The sequence below is a fragment of the Suricata suricatta genome, chromosome 16, assembly GCF_006229205.1.
Source record: "Suricata suricatta isolate VVHF042 chromosome 16, meerkat_22Aug2017_6uvM2_HiC, whole genome shotgun sequence".
Taxonomy (NCBI): Eukaryota; Metazoa; Chordata; class Mammalia; order Carnivora; family Herpestidae; genus Suricata; species Suricata suricatta.
Genome location: NC_043715.1, coordinates 25631317 through 25650542, shown reverse-complemented (window position 1 = coordinate 25650542; position 19226 = coordinate 25631317). Strand labels below are relative to the sequence as shown.

Genomic DNA, 19226 nt, shown 5'->3' with positions numbered 1-19226 from the left:
TCCCTGCAGGCCTGGGGGAGCCGAGAGCGTCTCAGGAGGCTGAGTCACAGCTCCGGCCTTCCCAGGGCCCGGCCCCTGGGTCCCGATGGGCCACTGAAGCACTGTGGGTGTTCCAGCTCACACGGAAAGTCCAGCTCCATGGGGGCTGGAATTTTGCTCCCAGAGTCCCTCACCAGCCCGCCACCTCCTGGCCAGCATCCTCTCGGCCAGCCTGGGATGTCCCTCGGGGCAACTGAATGCGGTTCTGGCTCAGGTAGTGAAGGTCATCAACTCCTTCTAAGGAAGGAGCTCCTGTTTCCAAGACCAGCAAACAGGGAGGCTGGAGGTATACATTCTAGGTCAAGGCCAGCACCAGCCCCTGGGTTGCTGACAAAGCCCAAGTTCTGGCTTATCCTCTCCAGCATGCCTGGGTCCTAGATGCTTTGGATGTGGCCTAAAGTTCAAGAACCCCTGCTTCAATTGCTTTCTCTGCCTCCAATGCTTGCTCAGCCTCAGGGTAGTCTTTGCAAAGTCAGTCCCCTGCTCAACCACCTTCAGTGGCTCCCCGTTGTCTGTAAGATAAGGCCCTACCTTTTCTTTCTTTCTTTCTTTTTTAATGTTTATTTATTTATTTTGAGAGAGAGAGCGAGAGAGAGAGCGCATGCACATGTGTATGGGGGAGGGACAGGGAGAGAAAAAGAGAAATGTGGGGCTTGATCTCATGTACCACGAGATCATGACCTGAGCCAAAATCAAGAGTTGATGCTTCTGCAAGAAGGAGGGTGGGTACAGTACAACTGGATATTTTGAGGGAGAGACCACATTCACATAACTTTTTTTACAGTATATTGTTATAACTGTTTTCTTTTGTTACTACTTAGTGTCATTAATTTGTTGCTATGCCTAACTTTTAAAGTTTATTTATTTGTTTTGAGAGACAGAGAGGGAGAGAGAGAGCAGGGGAGGGGCAGAGAGAGAGGGAGAAAGAGAATCCCAAGCAGGCTCTGCACTGTCAGCACAAAGCCTGATGTAGGGCTCAAAGTCATGAACCGTGAGATCATGACCTGAGCGGAAATCAAGATTTGGACGTTTAACCCAGGCGCCCCTTGCTGTGCCTAATTCATAAACTAAACTCTATCATAGGCATGTACATATAGAGGGTTCAGTGCTACGCAGTTCCAGGCATCCACTGGGGGTCTTAGAAAGCACCTTCTGCCTGTAAAGAGGGACTACTATACTTTATACTGGAGCTCTCATCAGATTCTTAAACTTCATTGCACATAAAACTTTAACATCCCTGATCTACTCTAACGTTCTTAGCTTTGAAACTGCGGAAGTAAGTTATAAAGGGGGGAAACTTGCGAAATACAACAAACTCGGGGCACACCTGTTCTACTACTCATAGCTCAAGATCTTACTCTGTCACCAACATTCTTACAACCCCTAACATCATCATAATGATAATAAATAAAAAGGCTCTGTAACATAAAAAAAAAAAGAAAGAAAGAAAGAAAGGAGTTCAATGCTTAACCGACTAAGCCACCCAGGCGCCCCAGGTCCCAGATTCTCTGGCTTTACTTTCTGCATCAAGATCGCGGGATTTGCTGAACTTTACCTTCTGCATCAAGAGCTCAGGATTTGCTGAGGTGCCCACCACTCTCTCTCTCTCCCACTTCTAGGCATTTGCTCACTTTATTCCCTCTCTGAGGCTGCCCTCCCCTCACCGCCGGGTGGGAACCTCAAGGGTCTCAAAGTCAAGGCTTAGGTAGCCAGGGAGACAGCCCTCTGGGGGGGAAGAGGAGTGTGTGCAGCCTGCCCTCAGGGGGCGGCTGCACTCAGACTGCCCTCAGACTGCCCTCACAAGCTCCACAAGGCACAGGTCTATCATCGCTGGGTAGTCCCAGCCACCTCGTGTTTAGATGTTGGCAACTAATTCTATTATTTAAAATCACTCCTTGGGGCGCCTGGGTGGCTCAGTCAGTTGAGCGTCCAACTTCGGTTCAGGTCATGATCTCATGGTTCATGGGTTCGGGCCCCACTTTGGGCTCTGTGCTGACAGCTCAGAGCCTGGAGCCTGCTTCAGATTCTGTGTCTCCCACTCTCTCTCTCTGACCCTCCCTTGCTCTCTCTCTCAAAAGTAAAATTTAAAAAACATTAAAAAAAATAATAAAATCACTCCTTGTCCCAAACACAGACATCTGTGGGCCAGCTGGGGATCAGGGTCCCTGGCGAACTCCATCTTCCTGCCACCATGGGCCACACTAACCCAACCACTGTTCAACCCTAAGTACTCGCTTTAGCTTCTTCTGAAGCAATGATATCATGCAGTTGCAGCTTTGATGTGGTAATTTGTGCTTTTTAATGTCACCGAAGGCCTGTGCTGCTGTCTGCTGGCGGACCCAACTCTTGGAGGGAGAGAACACAGCCAAGCCTAAGGGGATCCTCTTCCGGGAAAAGTTGTGTCCCATTGGGGCACCGATTGTGTGCCAGGCACCACACTAGGGCTGTGCGGGCGGCCTCTCAAAGGGAGTCCTCCACGGGCTTCCCCCACAGCCTTCTGGTGGGAGGACCTCCTGCCTCCAGCCTGAGTCCCACAGGCGGCCCTTGACTGCCCTTCTCCTTGCTTCTGTGGAAAGGGGCCTTGGTCTCAGAGAAGCAACTGTGGGACTGGCTCGCTTCATCTTGCCTGGGAGTGTGGGGAGTGGTGGGGGAGGGGGGAACACTGTTCAAGAAGGGCGTGTGGTCAACAGCCACCTCTTCCCCCTCCCCTGCAGGTCTTCAGGGCACCCTTCTCTCCTTCCATCCATCCATCCATCCGTTTGTCCATCCGCGCTCTCCCAGGATCCCTTCTCTCTTGTTTCAGAGGCCCCCCGCTGCCACCACGCCTGAAACAAGACAGAAGAGTGGGTGGCTGGGTGGGCAGGCGGAGGGAATGAATGAGCAGGCGCATGAGTGAGTGAAAGAGCAGGGAGGCAATGGGCAGGGGGGTGGAGCCAGCAGCCCCCAGCCCCTTGGGGTCACCCCATAGAGTGGGTTGAATAGTGTCCCTCCAAAAAACATATATTCAGTCCTGATCCCTACGACCTGTGAATGTGACCCCCATTTGGAAATAGGGTCTTTCCAGATGTCATTAGTTAAGGATCTCAAGAGGAACTCATCATGGATTCAGGGTGGGCCTTATATCCATGAAGGAGAAGATCTGACCGACATGAGGGAAAAGGTGATTAGAGGCCAGCTAGCAGCCAAGGGACTGCCAGCAGCCACCAGAAGCCAGGAGAGAGGGACGGGAGGGTTTCTCCCTGGAGCACCAGGAGAAGCCCATCCCCCACCCCCCACCTAGCACTTGGAGTTTGGGCTTCCGCACCCTGAACTGTGAGAGAACACATTTCTGCTGTTCAAAGGCACCCAGCCTGTGGTCCTTTGTTCTGGCAGAATCTGGGAAGTTAACACACTGGGCTCCTGGCCCTGCTGCCCACACTCCAGGCTCATGGGGAGGCCCTGTCTATGGCTGCCTGAGCACCCTGCTCCTTCCAGAGGAGTCAATAGGAGGAGAGGACAAGGCCAAAGGCTCCGTCTTCAGAGCCCTCAGTGGCCCCCACTCTGGAAACTGTGCTCCAGGGAATGTTTCCTGTTCCTTCAGCCTCAACACCGCTGCCATGCCAAGTGGATGCTAATCGCTAGTCTGTGGCAACTTGCTCTGTGACCCCGGGCACATCTCTGTACCTCTGCCAGCCCCAACAGCCATGGGGGGTAGGGGCGCCTGCTCTGTGTAGACTCCACAAGACCGAGCCAGCCCTGCTCTGAAGCCTACTTCTCACGACGCTGTCACGGTTATACAAATCCCATCGCCTCCCATGGCTGCTCTGCCAGACCCTAGCTGCCTGGTCAACTGGCCGTCCGTGCGCCAGGCTGGGATGGCTGTCCTCACCTTCAGAGTGCTCATAAAGGCCACCATCAGCCTGGCAGACCTAGGGTTTCCGGCCTAGGACATGAGTCCTGGGGACCCCATCGTGGTCTAAGGGCCTGTGTCAAGGATGGGCCACCACCCACTGGCCCTCAACTCTGCTTTGCTCACCTCTAGAACTTATCGCAGGCCTTTGTGAATGGATGAATGAATGAATGAATGAATGCCCTGTATACCACATGCTTTTCCTCAGGCCATGAAAGGAAGGAAGAACAGAATTTGGACCCTAACCTTCCCCTCCTGGCCTCAGCCCATCCCCCAGTGCTAGCGCCAGGCTGGGATAAAGGTCAGCACACACCTCCCCACCCGCCCCACCCATAGGTAAGGGGAACCCCCCTGACTCAACGGAGCTGGAGTTTATGGGATCTAGTTCCCCCAGGGAGACCCCATGGCTCTCCACGGGGGACTCTGCCTAGCCAAACCCACTGGCCCAGGGGGGTGTGGGAACTCTCTCTAAGTGTTCCCAGAGGAAGAGGATCCATCCAACTTAGCCTCAGAACTGCTTTCTCTGGGTAGAAACTGGAAAGCAAGCCAGGTCCCCTACCACGTCTCTCCCCAGCCCCCAGAAGGGGTCTCCCGCCACCATGTGGCCCTGGGCCCGGCTCTGGCTACCCAGCTGGGCTGACCTGCAGTGAGGCCTGCAGGCCATGGGCTCTCTCAGCCCCAGGTCAGGAGGCCCCAAACGCAGCCCCCATGCAAGCTCAGGCCTGGCCGGGAACCCCCCCACACGGCACACCCAGACCAAGCAACCCTCCCGGAGACGCACATGAGGACCCAATGAGGTGTCACTTACCGGTCTGCACGTCACACGTCACAGGGGAATCGGGCTCCTGCAGGGGGAGAAAAACACTGTGTCCTCCTCACCAGCCTCCCTCCTTCCACCACCCCTACCGGCACATGCAGGGGCTTTCCTCACCCCTCCCAGGACACCCGCAGAAGGGCCAGGGACTGCCGGCTCCTCTCTGGCCTGCCTCCCCCCTCCTGCCTCAGAACTCCTCGGTGCTCCAGGCACTGACCTCCCTGGATCACCACTTGGTCCCACCTCTGCTCCTTGGCCCAGGCCTGGCCCCCAGCCTGAGCTGCCTACCCTCTGCTCTGCTCTCCTCATGGGGAAACCCCTCCCCACCTTCCCCCTGCCCCAGCCCCATCCTCAGGGCCCCTCCTCTCTGTGAGGACACCTTCACCGACACAATGTCCCTGCCACCAGGCCCTCTTTCCTTCTCCTGGAAAACTCCAAGGCTGCGTTTCCTCTGCCACCGCACAGGCCACACAGGGAGCCTGAGGGCTCGGCCTGCAGGGAAGGGATTTTCCTGCCCAACGCCTACTGCAGCCAGGATTGGGATCCAGGCCTCCTGCCTCCCAGCTCCAGGGGACAACTGTCAGGGCACCTGGGTGGCTCAGTCACTTAAGCCGTCTGATTCTTGCTCTTGATCTCCACTCAGGTCATGATCTCACGGTTCATGGGATGGAGCCCCATGTCAGGCTCTGTGCTGACATCTTGGGACTTGCTTAGGATTTTCTCTCCCCCTCTCCCTCTGCCCTTCCCACACAAGCCTGCTCTCTCTCTCAAAATAAATAAATAAGCATTTTTAAAAAACAGTCAACAAATAAAACTTAAAAAAAAAAGATATACAATTGTCCCCAAGAGAGAAGGGCCAGGTGTCAGGTTCTTGGAGAGGGGGAGGAGGAGGTGACAGAGGCCTGGCTCCCTCCACCCACCCATGTTAGAGTCCTAGGTTCTCAGAAATGCACACAGCTCTCTCTGGTCTTCTGCAAACCCCAAGCCCTACTTCTTTCCAGAACATTCCTGGCCTCTCTTGTCTCCGGTCCTTTGCATATGCTGATCCTCCTCCTGAAGGGCTCTTCCTACACCACCCCCCATCCTACCTCTCCCTCAGGTTTCAGCTTGCAAGCCACCTCCACCAGAAAGCTTTCCTTCAAGCTGGGGGGTGAGGGAGGAGCTCCCCCTCAGCCTCACAGCCTCATGCTCCCCCCATGGAAGCACCTCCCCCACTGATTGTGGCCTCCTGGTTAGCACGGCGGGGCCAGAATTTCTCAGCCCAGTGGCCGCAGCCCCTCAGAGAAAGTGTGTGGAACAAACACGACAGGCAGGCTGAGTCCCCGCGCCCTCACCGCAGGCTGGCTTCTGCCTTCGGTGCCTTCGGTGCCCCGGCCCCGGAACTTGGCTCCACGCCTAAGCTCCGCCCCCAGACCAGGCGGCCACGCCTGAGCTCCGCCCCCAGGCCGACAGTGCTTGCCTCAACAGGCCCCTCCCACCTCTCCCTAGGCCCTCTCTCCCCCAGCCCAGCCCAGACCTGCTCGCCAGCCTTCCGGTAGAGCACAGGCTGCGGCAGAGCCATTTCCAGCCGGTGCAGGAGCCAAGCCATCAACCTGCAAGTGGGAGAGACCAGGCTATGTCTAAGTGGTGGAGCTCACGGGGAAACTGAGACCAGAGTGCGGTCCCTCCGAAGGCAGCCGGCAAGCCCACCAGAAAGCAGACCAGAACCTAGGTCTCTAGCCCCAAAGAGACCTCCTCCCTCTGGGTACTGCTCAGACCCCAGCAGGTAGCTCAGCACCCACCCACCCCCACTCCCGCCCCGAAACTGCATTCGGGCGTCTCACACACCGCCAGGGCAGGAGAATTTGTTAACACATATCCTGATTTTAAACATGCAGCCTTTGGCTCAGCGATGCCAGGTTCTCAGTGCCCTACTTGTACGTGAGTGAAATGATGCCCGTACAAGCCACTGATTGCAGCGAAAGAGTGGAAACAAGGCTAAGTGCCCAGCAAATGGCTACATAAAAGCTGATACCTCCACATAATAGAGTTCTCCGCAGCAGGTACGAAATATGAAGCAGACCTATCTGGATAAAACCATCTCTAAGATACACATTTTGCATGTGTTTTTGTCTTTAATTTTTTAATGTTTATTTATTTTTGAGACAGACAGAAGCGAGCAGGGGAAGGACAGAGAGAGAGGGAGACACAGAATCCAAGAAGGCCCCAGGCTCTGAGTCTTCAGCACAGAGCCTGACACAGGGCTCAAACCCACAGACAAGAGCATGACCAGAGCCGCTTAACAAACTGAGCCACCCAGGCACCAGGGTCCTAGAAACCCCTTTAAATGTTCTCCCCAGTGCATGGGGAGAACTTTTATAACGTAAAAAACTAGTTTGGGGGTTCCTGGGGGTGCAGTTGGTTGAGGATCAGATTCCTGATTTCAGCTCAGGTCATGATCCCAGGGTCATGAAATCAAGCTCTGTGCTGAGCATGGAGCCTGTTTAAGATCCTGTCTCTCTCTCTCTCCCTCTGCCCCTCTCCCCTGCTCACTCACTCTCTCTCTCTCTAAAACAATGACAAACAAACAACAACAACCAAAAAAACCCAACTACTTTGGTGAAGTGTTGGGTATTGGGCTGGGGCAGAGCACTGATACTGCTCCCCATGGAAGGCATGACATTTGGGGGGCTTACCTGGTAGGGTCCCCAGCGGGCAGCAGGGAGGAAGCCTGGAAGGTGGGCTGGGGCTCTGAAACTGGCTCCTCCTTGGGCTCCGAGGGGCCAGCAGTGGGCATGGAGGGGCTCTCCAGGGCCTGCAGCATGGGCTCCCTTTCCAAAGGGGGTCCTGAGGGCTCTAAGCAGCAGGGAGAGTCTAGAGATGACAAAGCAGGACTCCATGCAACCCCTCACGGGCACAGGGGACCAGATCCCAGGTACCAACATGACTGAGTGAAGAGCCCTTTGGAACCACTCCAACAACTCCACTCATCAGACAGACATGGCACTGAGGCCCAGGAAGCTCAAAGGACTTGACCAAGAGCTCACAGGATGGTCCCATGCCACTGGCTTCCCAGCGTAGACTGGGAAGAGTTTCCAAGAGCCACCACAACAGCCCAACCCCCACAAGCCTGGATGAGGGCTAAGGTCCTCCCCCAAGATCCCTCAGGCCCCAGTGGCACCCCCCAGCCCAGCCCATGGCCATGCCTGGCAGCCCTTCCCAGGTCCCCTCCCGATACCTGGGCCCAAGGCAGCATCTGCAGGCTCATCTCCCCAGTCCTAGATCAGAGACAGGGAGTGAAGGCACGGAGCAAAGCAAACCCTGTGCATTCCCTCCCCTGGGGCCCCAGAAACCCTTCCCAATGGTCATCTGCCTGCTCCCCCTTTTCCTCCACTTACCTTGGAGGTTTGGGGGGGCTGAGGCAGCACTTTCTCCAGATTCTGTTCAAGCCACCTAAGCAGCCAGGGCCCAGGCCTGCAAAGGGGACAGAGGTCAGTGGAGAAACCAAGTCACCCTTCACCTGAACATCTACTGGAATCCCAGGCTTCGACCAGCCCTTCCTCATCTCTGGTCCCATTCTGCACAGTGGGGACCTTGTATTGGCTGCTCTAGAAGGGTCTCCAGTAGTGGGGCAACTTCTGCCAGCCCCAAATTCTGACCCATGGCTGCACCAGGCCTAGAACAACAGGCCCTGCCTTGGGCACCTAGGCAGCAGGTGAGAAATAGGGTCTGCCTCGGGACCTGGACATGGCATGGGGGACTCCCTGTGCCTGGGACAGATAGGTCTGGCTTCGTGGGTCTGTGAATGGTACAGTCACACAGGGCCCCATACGTAGAAGGGCCCGCTTTTGGTATTAATGCTGTTGTTACAATCTTAAACTCTTAGTGATTTTTTATTAACTTTTTTTTAATGTTTTATTTATTTTTGATACAGAGAGAGACAGAGCATGAGAGGGGGACGCGCAGAGAGAGAAGGAGACACAGAACCGGAAACAGGCTGGATCCAGGCTCTGAGCTAACTGTCAGCACAGAGCCCGATGCAGGGCTCGAACCCACAAACGTGAGATCTGACCTGAGCTGAAGTCGGAGGCTTAACCGACTGAGCCACCCAGGCACCCCTTTTAGTGATTTTTTAAAGGAGTCCTACGTTTCCATTTTGCACTGGGCCCCGCAAATTACATAGCTGGCCCTGGGGGAAATGGGTTCCAGATCCAGCTGGCCTCCAGGCAGCCCCTCCCTCTGCAGGGGAAACCCATGTTCCCGGGGCATCCCATCCCCCTGGGTATCGCCCCAAAAGAAAGCCAGCAAGTCCTCTGGGGGATTTCATCCTAAATTGCTGTACTGGTCTCAAGAGTCAGTCGAATGGCCCTGGGGACCCCTGATCTGGGCAGCCTCCAGGGGCCAAAAAGAAATAGACGGCTGTGATTGGAACAATGAATGAATGAATGAATGTGTGTGTGTGATTGCACACGTTCATTCATTCATCCCCTCTGTGCTGTGTCCCCTCCTATGGCAGGCCCTGTGCCGGTTCAGCAGTGACAAGACAAAAGTCCCTGCACTCAAGAACCCAGCAGTATAACACATGAACGAGGGAAGGAATGAATGAATGGATGGGGTGAATAAAAATGAATGCATGTGGCTGGGTCCCCAGCAAAGACTGCACACTGGAGACTTCAGGCTTATCTGGGGGCCCACAGTGTTCCAAAAACGTTTCAATTAGTTGGCAACATCTAAAAAAGTTTTACAGGACTACACAAAACCCTAAATTTCTAGCTTCTCTTAAAAAACTGGAAAGTCTGGCCACACTGGGCCTGAACTCCTGCCAGGCAGAAACAGTGGGAGCTGAGAAGGAAGGGGGGCTCCCCTGTTTGCCATAGTCCTCACCTACCCTTAATAACAAGACAGCCACCCACCTTGGTCAAGTTGGAGAAGTTTGAAGCTATTACCAACTGCAAGGCCAACCTAGGTGCCCCTATGTCCCCCACAGTGGCCCCAGCCCTGCCTCTGGCATACATGCCACATACACGAGCTCATCCATGCTCCTTCCCATGGCCTCCCGCCTGCGGCTCTCCCAGAAATCAGCACAACAAACCACTGGAAGCAAAGGGCCCTTTGGCTCCATTTTAAGGATGAGAAACTTGAGGTCCAGAAGAGATGAGAGGCAAGTCCAAGATCACATACTGAGGTGATAGTGGACCCTGTTCTTGAACCTAAGACCCTCAGCTTTGGGCACATGGCTCCCCCAACCACACACACACTACAGATGAGGCTCAGGGGCCAAACCAGTGCTCAGGGATGGGGACTTACCCAGTGTCCTGGGCCCCAGGGGCCACACTGAGTCCATCTGCAGAAGAAAGGAAGCTAGTCAGCAGCCAGCAGCCTGCCCAGACCCCCTCTGCCGATAAGCCTCACTCAAACCCGGGTTGGAATCCAGGGCCAGGCAGATGAGAGTCCCTGGCCTATGAGCTGTCTGCAGGGGCATCCCTGCTCCCCTAGCCACCCCCCTCCCCAGAAAAGCCATCCTGCTTCTTGGCCTTACCTGAGCCCCCATTGCTGCATTGCCCAGGGACCTGTGGCAGGCAGGACAGACAGACAGACAGGTGAGGGCAGAGAGCCCAGACCCAATGGCCTCCCACCCTGCCCTTCCCTACCAAACCCACCTCAGCTCCCACCCCCACAGGTACCTGAGCGGGGCCCTCCAAGCCAGCAGCAGGGGTCTGGTCTGGCCCATTGCTGAGGACAGGCTGTGGGACAACCTTCTCCATTCCTTTCTTTAGCCAGGTCAGCACCCAGCCGCTGGGAGTGCTGAGAGACAAAGATCCCAGTTTGCCCTCGGGTCCCCAGCCCTGCCCGGATCCAAGTGGCACTCTCTAGTGTCCTAAAGAACTCGGGTGGAATCCCAGATGTCTATCTCCCCACTGTGAGACTTCAGATTGTCACCTACCCCCAGGGCTTGCATACAGCTCTGGAAAATGATGGACACCAGACCTTAGCAAGGCCAGGTATGCCCAGTACTGTCCTGAGCCCACTCCCATCAGATGCTTGGTCCAAAGCAGCCAAGATCTATTATCCTGCTTTCCTCTTAGCCTGGCTCCAGGGGGTCCCATCCTACACTTGGTAGGTCCTGTGCTCCAGAAGGGTCAGAAGGGTTGAGGGTTTCCTGTGGGAGCCCTTTCCTTGTGGTGGAGGCTGGGCAGGCTAAATATGAGGGTCGCAGACTCACTGCCTGAGGCTAGCCCCCTGCCCCCACAGACACACAGATACGCTCACTTGGATAAGCACTAACAGTCTAAGACGAGCCAACTTGGAGATTGTACATGAAAGTCTGGATTTCTGGCTTCATTGGGAAAATCAGAAGCCCTGGCCACACTTGACCTGCATTTCACTTAAGCACTGAGAATGCTCCGGCCCCTGGTCTCCGTTTCTCTTGGTCACATTGCCCATTTGGCCCAGGAGATCCCTGCCCTCTGCCTGAGGCTCCTTTCAGCCCGTTCCCAAGATGTTCTGGGCAGTTGCCAGCGAATGGCTAGAGACCTGAGACAGTGCCGGTCCCCACCACCAACCGGCCCCCTAGTCTTTTTTGGGGGGGTCGGGACCGGCCCCAAGGAGGGGGGTGTGGTATGGTACCTGTTCACTTCAGGAACCACAGCGACCTGGGCCTGGAGGGATGTGGGTGGAGTAAGGGCAGCCTCCTCGGTTTCTGGAAAGGAATCCCCCATACTTTAGATCTGGAGCCTCAGAGTACCTAGGGAGGTCTACCCTGTGAGGGAGGTCAAGTCAGAGGTGGGGAAAAGAGGAGAGCCCCAAGGGAGTTAGAAGGCCAGGGTTCCAGCTCAGCTCAGTTGAAAAGTCCCCAGGAGCCTGGTCCTCAACTTCTCTGACCCTCAGTTTCTTCATCTGTGAAATGGGCCTGCCGGCCTATGAACTCTGCAAGGCCCTGAGGGAGAACAGACTCACTTCCCCTGCTGCTGGCTGTGGCATCCTGGGCTTCCAGCACTTACCCTGAGGGTCTGGCTCAGCTGCAGCCACTTCCTCCCCCTTGAATGGCTCCTCCTGTGGCTGGAAGGTTGAAACAGGACCACATAAGCCCTCAAGGAGACCAGCCTGATTCAGGCAAGGGCAGCCCCTGCCCCACCCACTAAGGACCCCCTGCCCCACAGGACCAAACAGCTGTTTTCACATTCGTCCCTGTAAAACCCAGCAGCTTCTCCTTCTACTTGGGACACTTCCTCCCTCACAACCCCAGGGGTCCCGCATCCAGGGTGTCCGCCTACCAAGGTAGCCCCAAGCCTTTCTCCTCCCCTAGGAAGCTGCCCCACTCTGTGGCCTGAGAACCAGGAGGAACACTGGAGACAGTTACGAAGCCTTGAGGCAAATGAAGGAGAGAGGGAGGTAAGAGGACCCCCCCATACCTAGTTCCCTGCCAGAGCTCTCTCTCTCCTCTGGGCCAAACCTGCCATTCCCCTGGAGGAGCTGGGGGGCGTTCTGCCTTTGCCATCTGCCCTCAGCTGCCTCTGCAGCTGCAGCTCCTAGTGCTGTGTGCACATACGTGCGTGTACAGACTGCACACACACACACGCATACGCGTAAATGTATGAGCTCACGTAAATGTCCGTATGTGTGCAGTTAGATGCATGCATACAGGAACACACACGTGCATACATGCTGTAACACAGAGGTGTGTGGATACACACATGTATCTGCTCACACATGCACGTGTATATGCAAGACACAAAGCACATGTGCTGTGCATATACATTTGCATGCGCATGCATGCCCCAATACACATGCATGTGCAGAGAGCCATATGCAGACATTTTCATATATACATGTGCATGCACGCAGACATGCGCATATGCAGATGCCTGCAAGTGTACAGACACACAAACATGTGCATATGCATGCACACACATTTGCATATATACACAGACACATACTTGTGTATACACACAGGCACATATATATGCTCAGTTACGTAAGCATAGACATCTACACACATATACATGCACTGACATACTAACATATATTCATGAACACATCATTTCATATGTAAATCAACACACAATCAAATACACACATAGATGAACATACAAATATGTGTACACATACATATATACATACATAATTCTGCAGCTGAACATGCATACATGAACATGCATGCACAGATGTATCAAATATGTATACAAACATGTAGCTACATACAAATGTGTTCATACATACATACATGAACAGGAACACAAATGTGCATGCACAAACACATGAATACATTCACAAACTCAGAAACACATATATGTACACACTCATACACTTACAACATGCCCCAGATGCACTGCAGACACAATGCATGTGACATACACATGTACACGTTTGTCACGTGTGCATACAAAAACACATAAATACGTGCATGTGTCTGTGGGCACACAATCTGCTAATACATATGTATGCACAGACATACCGCTACATACACCTGCGCTTGCAAACACATATGCACATGAACTCTACCTGGGTGGTCACTATCTCCTGAACTACCTCGAGCTGCCCAGGACCAGCCTTTCCTTGACAAGGCAGGTCCCCCCTCGCCATCCCCAGTCCCAGGCAGGCCCGCCCTCTGTGTCTAGGACCGAGCCCCGCAGCTGCCACTCTCCAGAGTTAAGATGGTTCTCTCCCTCCTCTGAGCTCCCTCGCTTCTGTCTGATATGCTCATTTGGCCCTTCCAGGAGGGAAGAGCTGAACCCAGTGTTGGAGCTCCCCGAATTTTCTCATCCCCTCTGTCTCCTGGTAGAATGACCTGGGTGGTACTTGTCTGCTGACCCCCAGGGGCAATGCCTTATTCATCATTACATGCCCAGCACAGTGCACAGGCACATCCATTAGGAGTTAAATCAAATCTTTTTAATTGAGCTTCTGAACTAGTTGTCATCAGGCTCCTGAATGGATGGGATGCAGAACTGGCTCGAGTCCCCTCGTGGAAGGTCCCTGGGGGCAGCAGCTGACCCAGACTGGGAATTCCTGGAGCCACAAGGCCAGCATGGCCTCCCTCAGCCTTGGCCTCTTACCAGAGACTCGCCCCGTGGCTCGGGCTCCGTGGGGGCTCTTTTAGGCTCCGGCTCTGGTTCCAGCTCCACCTCCAGTTCTGGTTCTTCCTCCTCCTCCTCCTCCTCCTCCTCCATCGTGGTCTTCAGAGGGGTCCCTGGGGGCTGAGGCAGCACCTTCTGGGCCCAGCTCCACATCCTGGTGCCTGTAGGAGACAGAGTCCTGAGACCTCCCCAGAGCGCCCACTGCTGCTCCCAGCATTTGGGGGCCACTTTTGTGGGTCACACGGTTCCCTCTTCCCTCATTCATCTTTAAAAACATCTTTGCCAATTTGCCTACAGGTATTCATCTGATAGAGATACTCAGGCCAAAAACGTGTATAAAGAGCTTGGTCACAACAGTGTTATAGTAAAAGATGAAAAACACCCAAATATGTGCCAGTAGGAACCTGGTTATTAGAAAGTTCCTAAATGTTCACCTGTAAGAGGGATGAGTATTAAATAAATTACAGTGCATCCAATAATGGAATACTCTGGAGCCAGGAAAAAGGTGGGTCTGCTTGAACTAATATGGAAAGATGTACATGCTCTGGACTCCAGGAATGACCAAATCAGTTAAACTCTCTGTGCCTCAGTTTGTTTGTCTGTAATACGGGGATGTTTCAGTACCTGTCTCGTGGAGACCATTGTGAGGATTAAATAACCTGGTGAGAACATGGCGCGCACACACTGAGCACTTAATAAATGGCTATGAGTATTATTTGGTGTCAAGAAAGAACACTAATTGTAGAATATCACATTAAGCACAATCCCAACATGAATTTTTTTTGAGGTTATTGAAGGTCTTTATTATCAAAACTCACAGACACTTATTCCAAGATACACAGATAAGCAGATTTGAAAACTGTTTACCATCACCTACTTAAAAACAAACAACAACAAAAAAAAAGCACAGTTTACATTTTGGGGCAATTAAAATTGGAGACCTGACACTAAAAAGAATGAAAGAAACATATAGGATTATCTTTCTGAATTGTTCTTTTTTGCTCTTTTCACTCTAAGAATGTAGTCTTATTCAGAAAATGACAGCTGGTCAATTTATTCTGGAGATATTTATCCATACTTATTTCAGAGGCTATCGGACCACTCAGCTATTCTAAACTTTTAGGTTAAATATGGTCATTTTCCCAAAAATGCTCTTCAGTCACATCTCATTTGCCTTTTTCCTTAAGAAGTGCACAGGCTTGTTTTAAATAGCTGAAACATCTGTAATACACTACAGAATTTGCTTAGAGGTACCCTGTTAACGTTCTGGTATAGCCAGAGGAAAAGCAAGCATAATTAAATATGAATGCAATCCTTATGAACACAAACTGAACTTTTTTCAATAAAAAAGCTAGCCCAGAAAAGTGTCTCATTCTATAAAGATTTATCATTTCCAAATCAGAGTGAAAGGAAGTGGCGTAATTTACCAATTTTGTTTTCTATTCTGTGTCTTAGAGATACCTTCCTAAAAACTGGTATCTGACATAACAGAATAACATTTGTAGACTGTAATATTGTAGTGACAGTACTGAGGTTGATTGTTACAGACATATTAAATTCTTGAGTATTAAATGGTTACATCCTATTTATATAGAACATTGGTCCAATAACAAAAATAGAGAACAGCAGCTGGAAATTTATCTCATTCAATGTTCAGAGATAAAAGGGTTAACCATTCATTCCATTATTTTCTGTAGGTTAAGTCCTTTTTTCATATTGAAATCTGATGGCAATTAATTTCTGATATTTTCCCAAGCTATTGTACGAAGAGAATGCTGAAGGCCATCACTATGCAGCATACTGCAACGTAAGGGCTCTTCCGTTCACCAGTTCTGGTGCACTTCCAAAATACACCCAACAATCCAGTTTTATTTCTGTCCAGGAGGCTGGGTGCCAAGGATCGGATGTAAGCACAGGTACATATTAGCAGTAAGATTACAGTCAACAGACTCTGAAAATTGAAAATGGCAGACATAGTGAGGCCGGCGAAGCCCCAGCCACATCACCCTTCCAGGCGCAGGGCGGATCCAACATGAATTTTTAAAAATACATTGTGAATAGCATATGAACAGAAAATGTTTTAACATAAAAATCGACCTGTTTTCATGACTTAAAAATTTTAAGATAAAATGACAATTAAGCCCCTTTTCCAAGATTTACTGTGATATTTCAGCCCTACCTTCTATGGGTACAGTTGCTGGCAACATGTATCTTCTGGGAACGGGAGGCCTCAGCCCTTATGACTAAATCCCTGCAGGACGGCCTGGCCCAGGGGGTACCACACAGGTTGGTATGTGCAAACTCCTGCCCTTGAATGGGCCCTTCTGGGGGGAGGGGGTGCCCAACATGTAGAGTGCTTCTCTGTCCCTCCTCTGCCAGGGACTCTGGCCCCAGGCAGAAAAGGACAGGCCTAGGGCCCAGGACCCGTGCCCCAGTGCCGGTCCCCACAGCCCCTTGGCTGTGCCTCCTGTCTGTTCACAGCCCTGACTTCTGCCCCTGCTCCGGCCTCAGCACCCCAGCTGTCCAGGGAGAGGCCGTGCTGTGGGGGCAGAGCTCCGGGTGGGAAACCAGATCCCTGATTCAGCCTCCCGAAAAGGTGAACCAGAGCCATACGTGAACCCCTCCGGCCTTCCATTCCCTTGTTGGGTGGGGACACAGACAGTGATTTCCAAGGCTGGTAGAGCCCAGGCCTTATGTTTCGGGTGGCGGAATTCTGCCGACCCCAGCCACCCCCATGAGACAAAACCCAGCGGTGTCATCCACCCTTGATCACATTCATCCTCCTCCCTGCCTGCCATCAGCGTCAGGAAGATAATTGTTACCACTTTGTAGCTCAGGAAACAGATGCAGGGAGAGAGGAATGGACTTGCCCGAAGTGACCCTGCTGGTAAGCAGACAAGCTGAGTCACATTCAAGTCAACTGGACTCCAGGAGTCTCGCACCCACCCCAGGGCTATTGACATTCACCCAGGGTTGGCTCTGCAGGCCAGTCCTGCAAACCTTTCTCCAGTTTGTTTCTGAACCTTCTGGAAATGACCAGGGAAGCCTTCCCCGTGCCCAATTTTTCTTCTTCCCTCAGACCCAGTCATTTCCTCCGGGATGGAAATATTTGCATGGCTCTGCTGATTCCACATGGACAAGGGAGGCTAAGGCGGGAAGGGGACCTCAGAGTCCAGGTGACTACGATGCTGGAGTCACCCGCTTCTCCAAATCTTCCGGGAAGTTGGTGAAAATACAGAGTCCTAGGCCCCTCTAAACCCTCCGTGGGACCTGGAATCTGCATGTGATAAGCTGCCTCAAAGATTCACTACGGTTTGAACCCCTCGGGCAGAGACCAAAGCCCCAGTTTTCCTGCCTCGCCTATTCTCCAAGTCTAGATGCCTTGCTAGAAGGAAAGCATGGGGGTCTCACCAGGGTCCCATCCAGTTACCACCTCATCCCGAGTTACCTGCTTGGATGCCGACCACCAGCCAGGAATGCCTTCTCCAAGACACTCTCAGCCGGTCACTCAGACACAGAGGGGATTAACTGGCAGCAGCAGTGCCGTGCGCAGAGGATTAGCAGGGGCCAAACAGGGGTGAGGAGGAGCGGGTGGAAGACAGGCGCTCCAGGCCCCTGCAGCCAGCAGCAGTCTTCCAGGGGCCAGCAGGGACCTAGGTCCCGGAGAAGGAGCCAGTCACGTGGCCCTGGGTGGGGCCCCGTGAGTCACCCGGGGACCCCCCCAGGTTCCAGGGGCCCCAGTTTGCCACATACTTTGACTAAGCCAAAGGGTGGCCAGTGGGAGAATAACAGCTGATGTCCTCATATGATTCTGGGAGACTCTAGGTGGCAGGGGCTTGTCAGGTCTCGGTCAGCAGTGGCAGGAGGCACACCCAGCCCTCCAGCTCCAGACCCAGTACTCAAGCAGAGTCTCTCTGGCCCAGTCTCCTGCAGCTTGGGCAGGACCTCGGTAGCCTCTGCCTTGGGCTCTGCCCGGTCGGCCGTGGTCCCAAGGCTGGGCCGTTAGGAAGAATCCAAGGACTGAGGGATGGTTGACTGTGTGTGAGCTGGCCCCCTCTCCTGAGCTCCAGCCCTAGTGGGGAGACAGAGATCTTGGGGGAGAAAAGGACAGAGGCCCAGTGAAGAGGGGTTCAGTGAGGTGACAAGAACTGGGTGGGAGTGGAGTAGGGGGGTGACAGCAAGGGATGGGGGCTTTGTCATCCACACCATCTCCTGCGCTCCTCCTCTGTGCCCAGGAGCGTGCACAAGCAGGGCAGAGACAGGTGTGTGGCATTGGAAGGAGGGTAGGTAGGCCTCCATGAAGAAGGGGAGATTTGGGCCGAGACATGCAGAGCAAGAGCTAAATGGACCCTGTTGCAGACAGAACACACTTCAAGGGCAAAGGTCCTGAGGCCAGAATGAGCCTGCATGTACCTGAGGAACAGGGAGGAGGCAGGGGCTTAGTGGGTGTAAGGGACAGTGGTGGGAGATGAGGTCGAGGTGGGCCAGGTAGATCACGTAGGGCCTATAAGCCATGATAAGGACTTTGGGTTTTAGTGGATGGACCAGGGAAGCCCATGATGGTTTTGAACAGGGACCGGGCAGCACCGGTGCGGCCAATGTGCGGTGAGCATGTGAACCGGTCAGGAGCCTGCAGAGCAACACATCATCCTGTGACCTGATGACCCCTGGCTTTTTCCCCTCCATACATATTCACATGAGGGTCATTCACACTGGTATGTGGCCAAAGTTTGTTCATTTTCCTTTCCCTAGAACCACTTTCTCTTCCCCCAGGCACATCTGGGGGAACTCAGATCTTTGCCCACTCCCCCGGGGCTCAGCTGCCTCCAGGCTGCTCAGCCCCAGGAGCGGGGCACAGACCAAGCCTCACTCATGCAGGGTCCCATTTGATCACTCCCCCAGCCCCAGCACCCCGTCCATGGCCTCTGATAGGCAACTCACCAAGGTAGCACACATGGAGGATGCTCTTTCTGCCAGCGAGGGCCAACAGCAGTGAGAGACCTCAAGGTGGCCCCAGCCCGTCCTCTGTAAATATGCCAGGCTGCAGGGGATAAGGGCTCCTCCCACGGCACCTCTGGCCAGGCTCTGGCTGGGGACAGCAAGCTCCCCAGCTCTGCCCAGCCTCCAAGCAATGACCAGTGAGATCGGTGATATTCACTCTCGCCTCTAGCTTGACAGAGGTCCATGCAGAGGTGACAGGACTTGGGCTGGGTGGGTGGCGGAGGCAGAAAGGGGAGGAGGAGTAAAAGGGAGGTATTGAGGGTGCAGCTTGAGCAACTGGGTGGCAGGTGGTGCCCTTCACCCAAAAGAGGAAGCCTGGGGCTGGGAGATGGAAGGAAGAGTTGGGGGGGAGGGGAAATCATGAACTCTACTTTGGTAAGATGTCTAAGAGACGTCCAAGGGGAAATGTGCAGTAGGTGGTGAGTGG

At 53.4% G+C, this 19226-nt stretch overlaps 1 protein-coding gene and 1 pseudogene across 1 annotated transcript in view; both read right to left on the bottom strand.

The window, feature by feature from the left end:
* Window positions 1–17584, bottom strand: part of CNGB1 (cyclic nucleotide gated channel subunit beta 1) — a 67455-nt gene extending 49871 nt beyond the window's left edge. Inside the window, exons 1-12 of the mRNA XM_029926163.1 lie at window positions 17552–17584; window positions 13778–13959; window positions 11723–11780; window positions 11349–11421; window positions 10382–10526; window positions 10261–10291; window positions 10029–10065; window positions 8120–8195; window positions 7960–7999; window positions 7418–7577; window positions 6259–6334; window positions 4737–4773 (exon numbers count right to left, since the gene is read on the bottom strand). Coding sequence (XP_029782023.1) covers window positions 4737–4773; window positions 6259–6334; window positions 7418–7577; window positions 7960–7999; window positions 8120–8195; window positions 10029–10065; window positions 10261–10291; window positions 10382–10526; window positions 11349–11421; window positions 11723–11780; window positions 13778–13951 — 907 coding nt within the window. The 5' untranslated portion in view covers window positions 13952–13959; window positions 17552–17584. The remainder of the gene's footprint in view (window positions 1–4736; window positions 4774–6258; window positions 6335–7417; window positions 7578–7959; window positions 8000–8119; window positions 8196–10028; window positions 10066–10260; window positions 10292–10381; window positions 10527–11348; window positions 11422–11722; window positions 11781–13777; window positions 13960–17551) is intronic.
* On the bottom strand, window positions 15340–15773 carry LOC115280983 (annotated as a pseudogene).
* Window positions 17585–19226: the final 1642 nt, after the last annotated feature.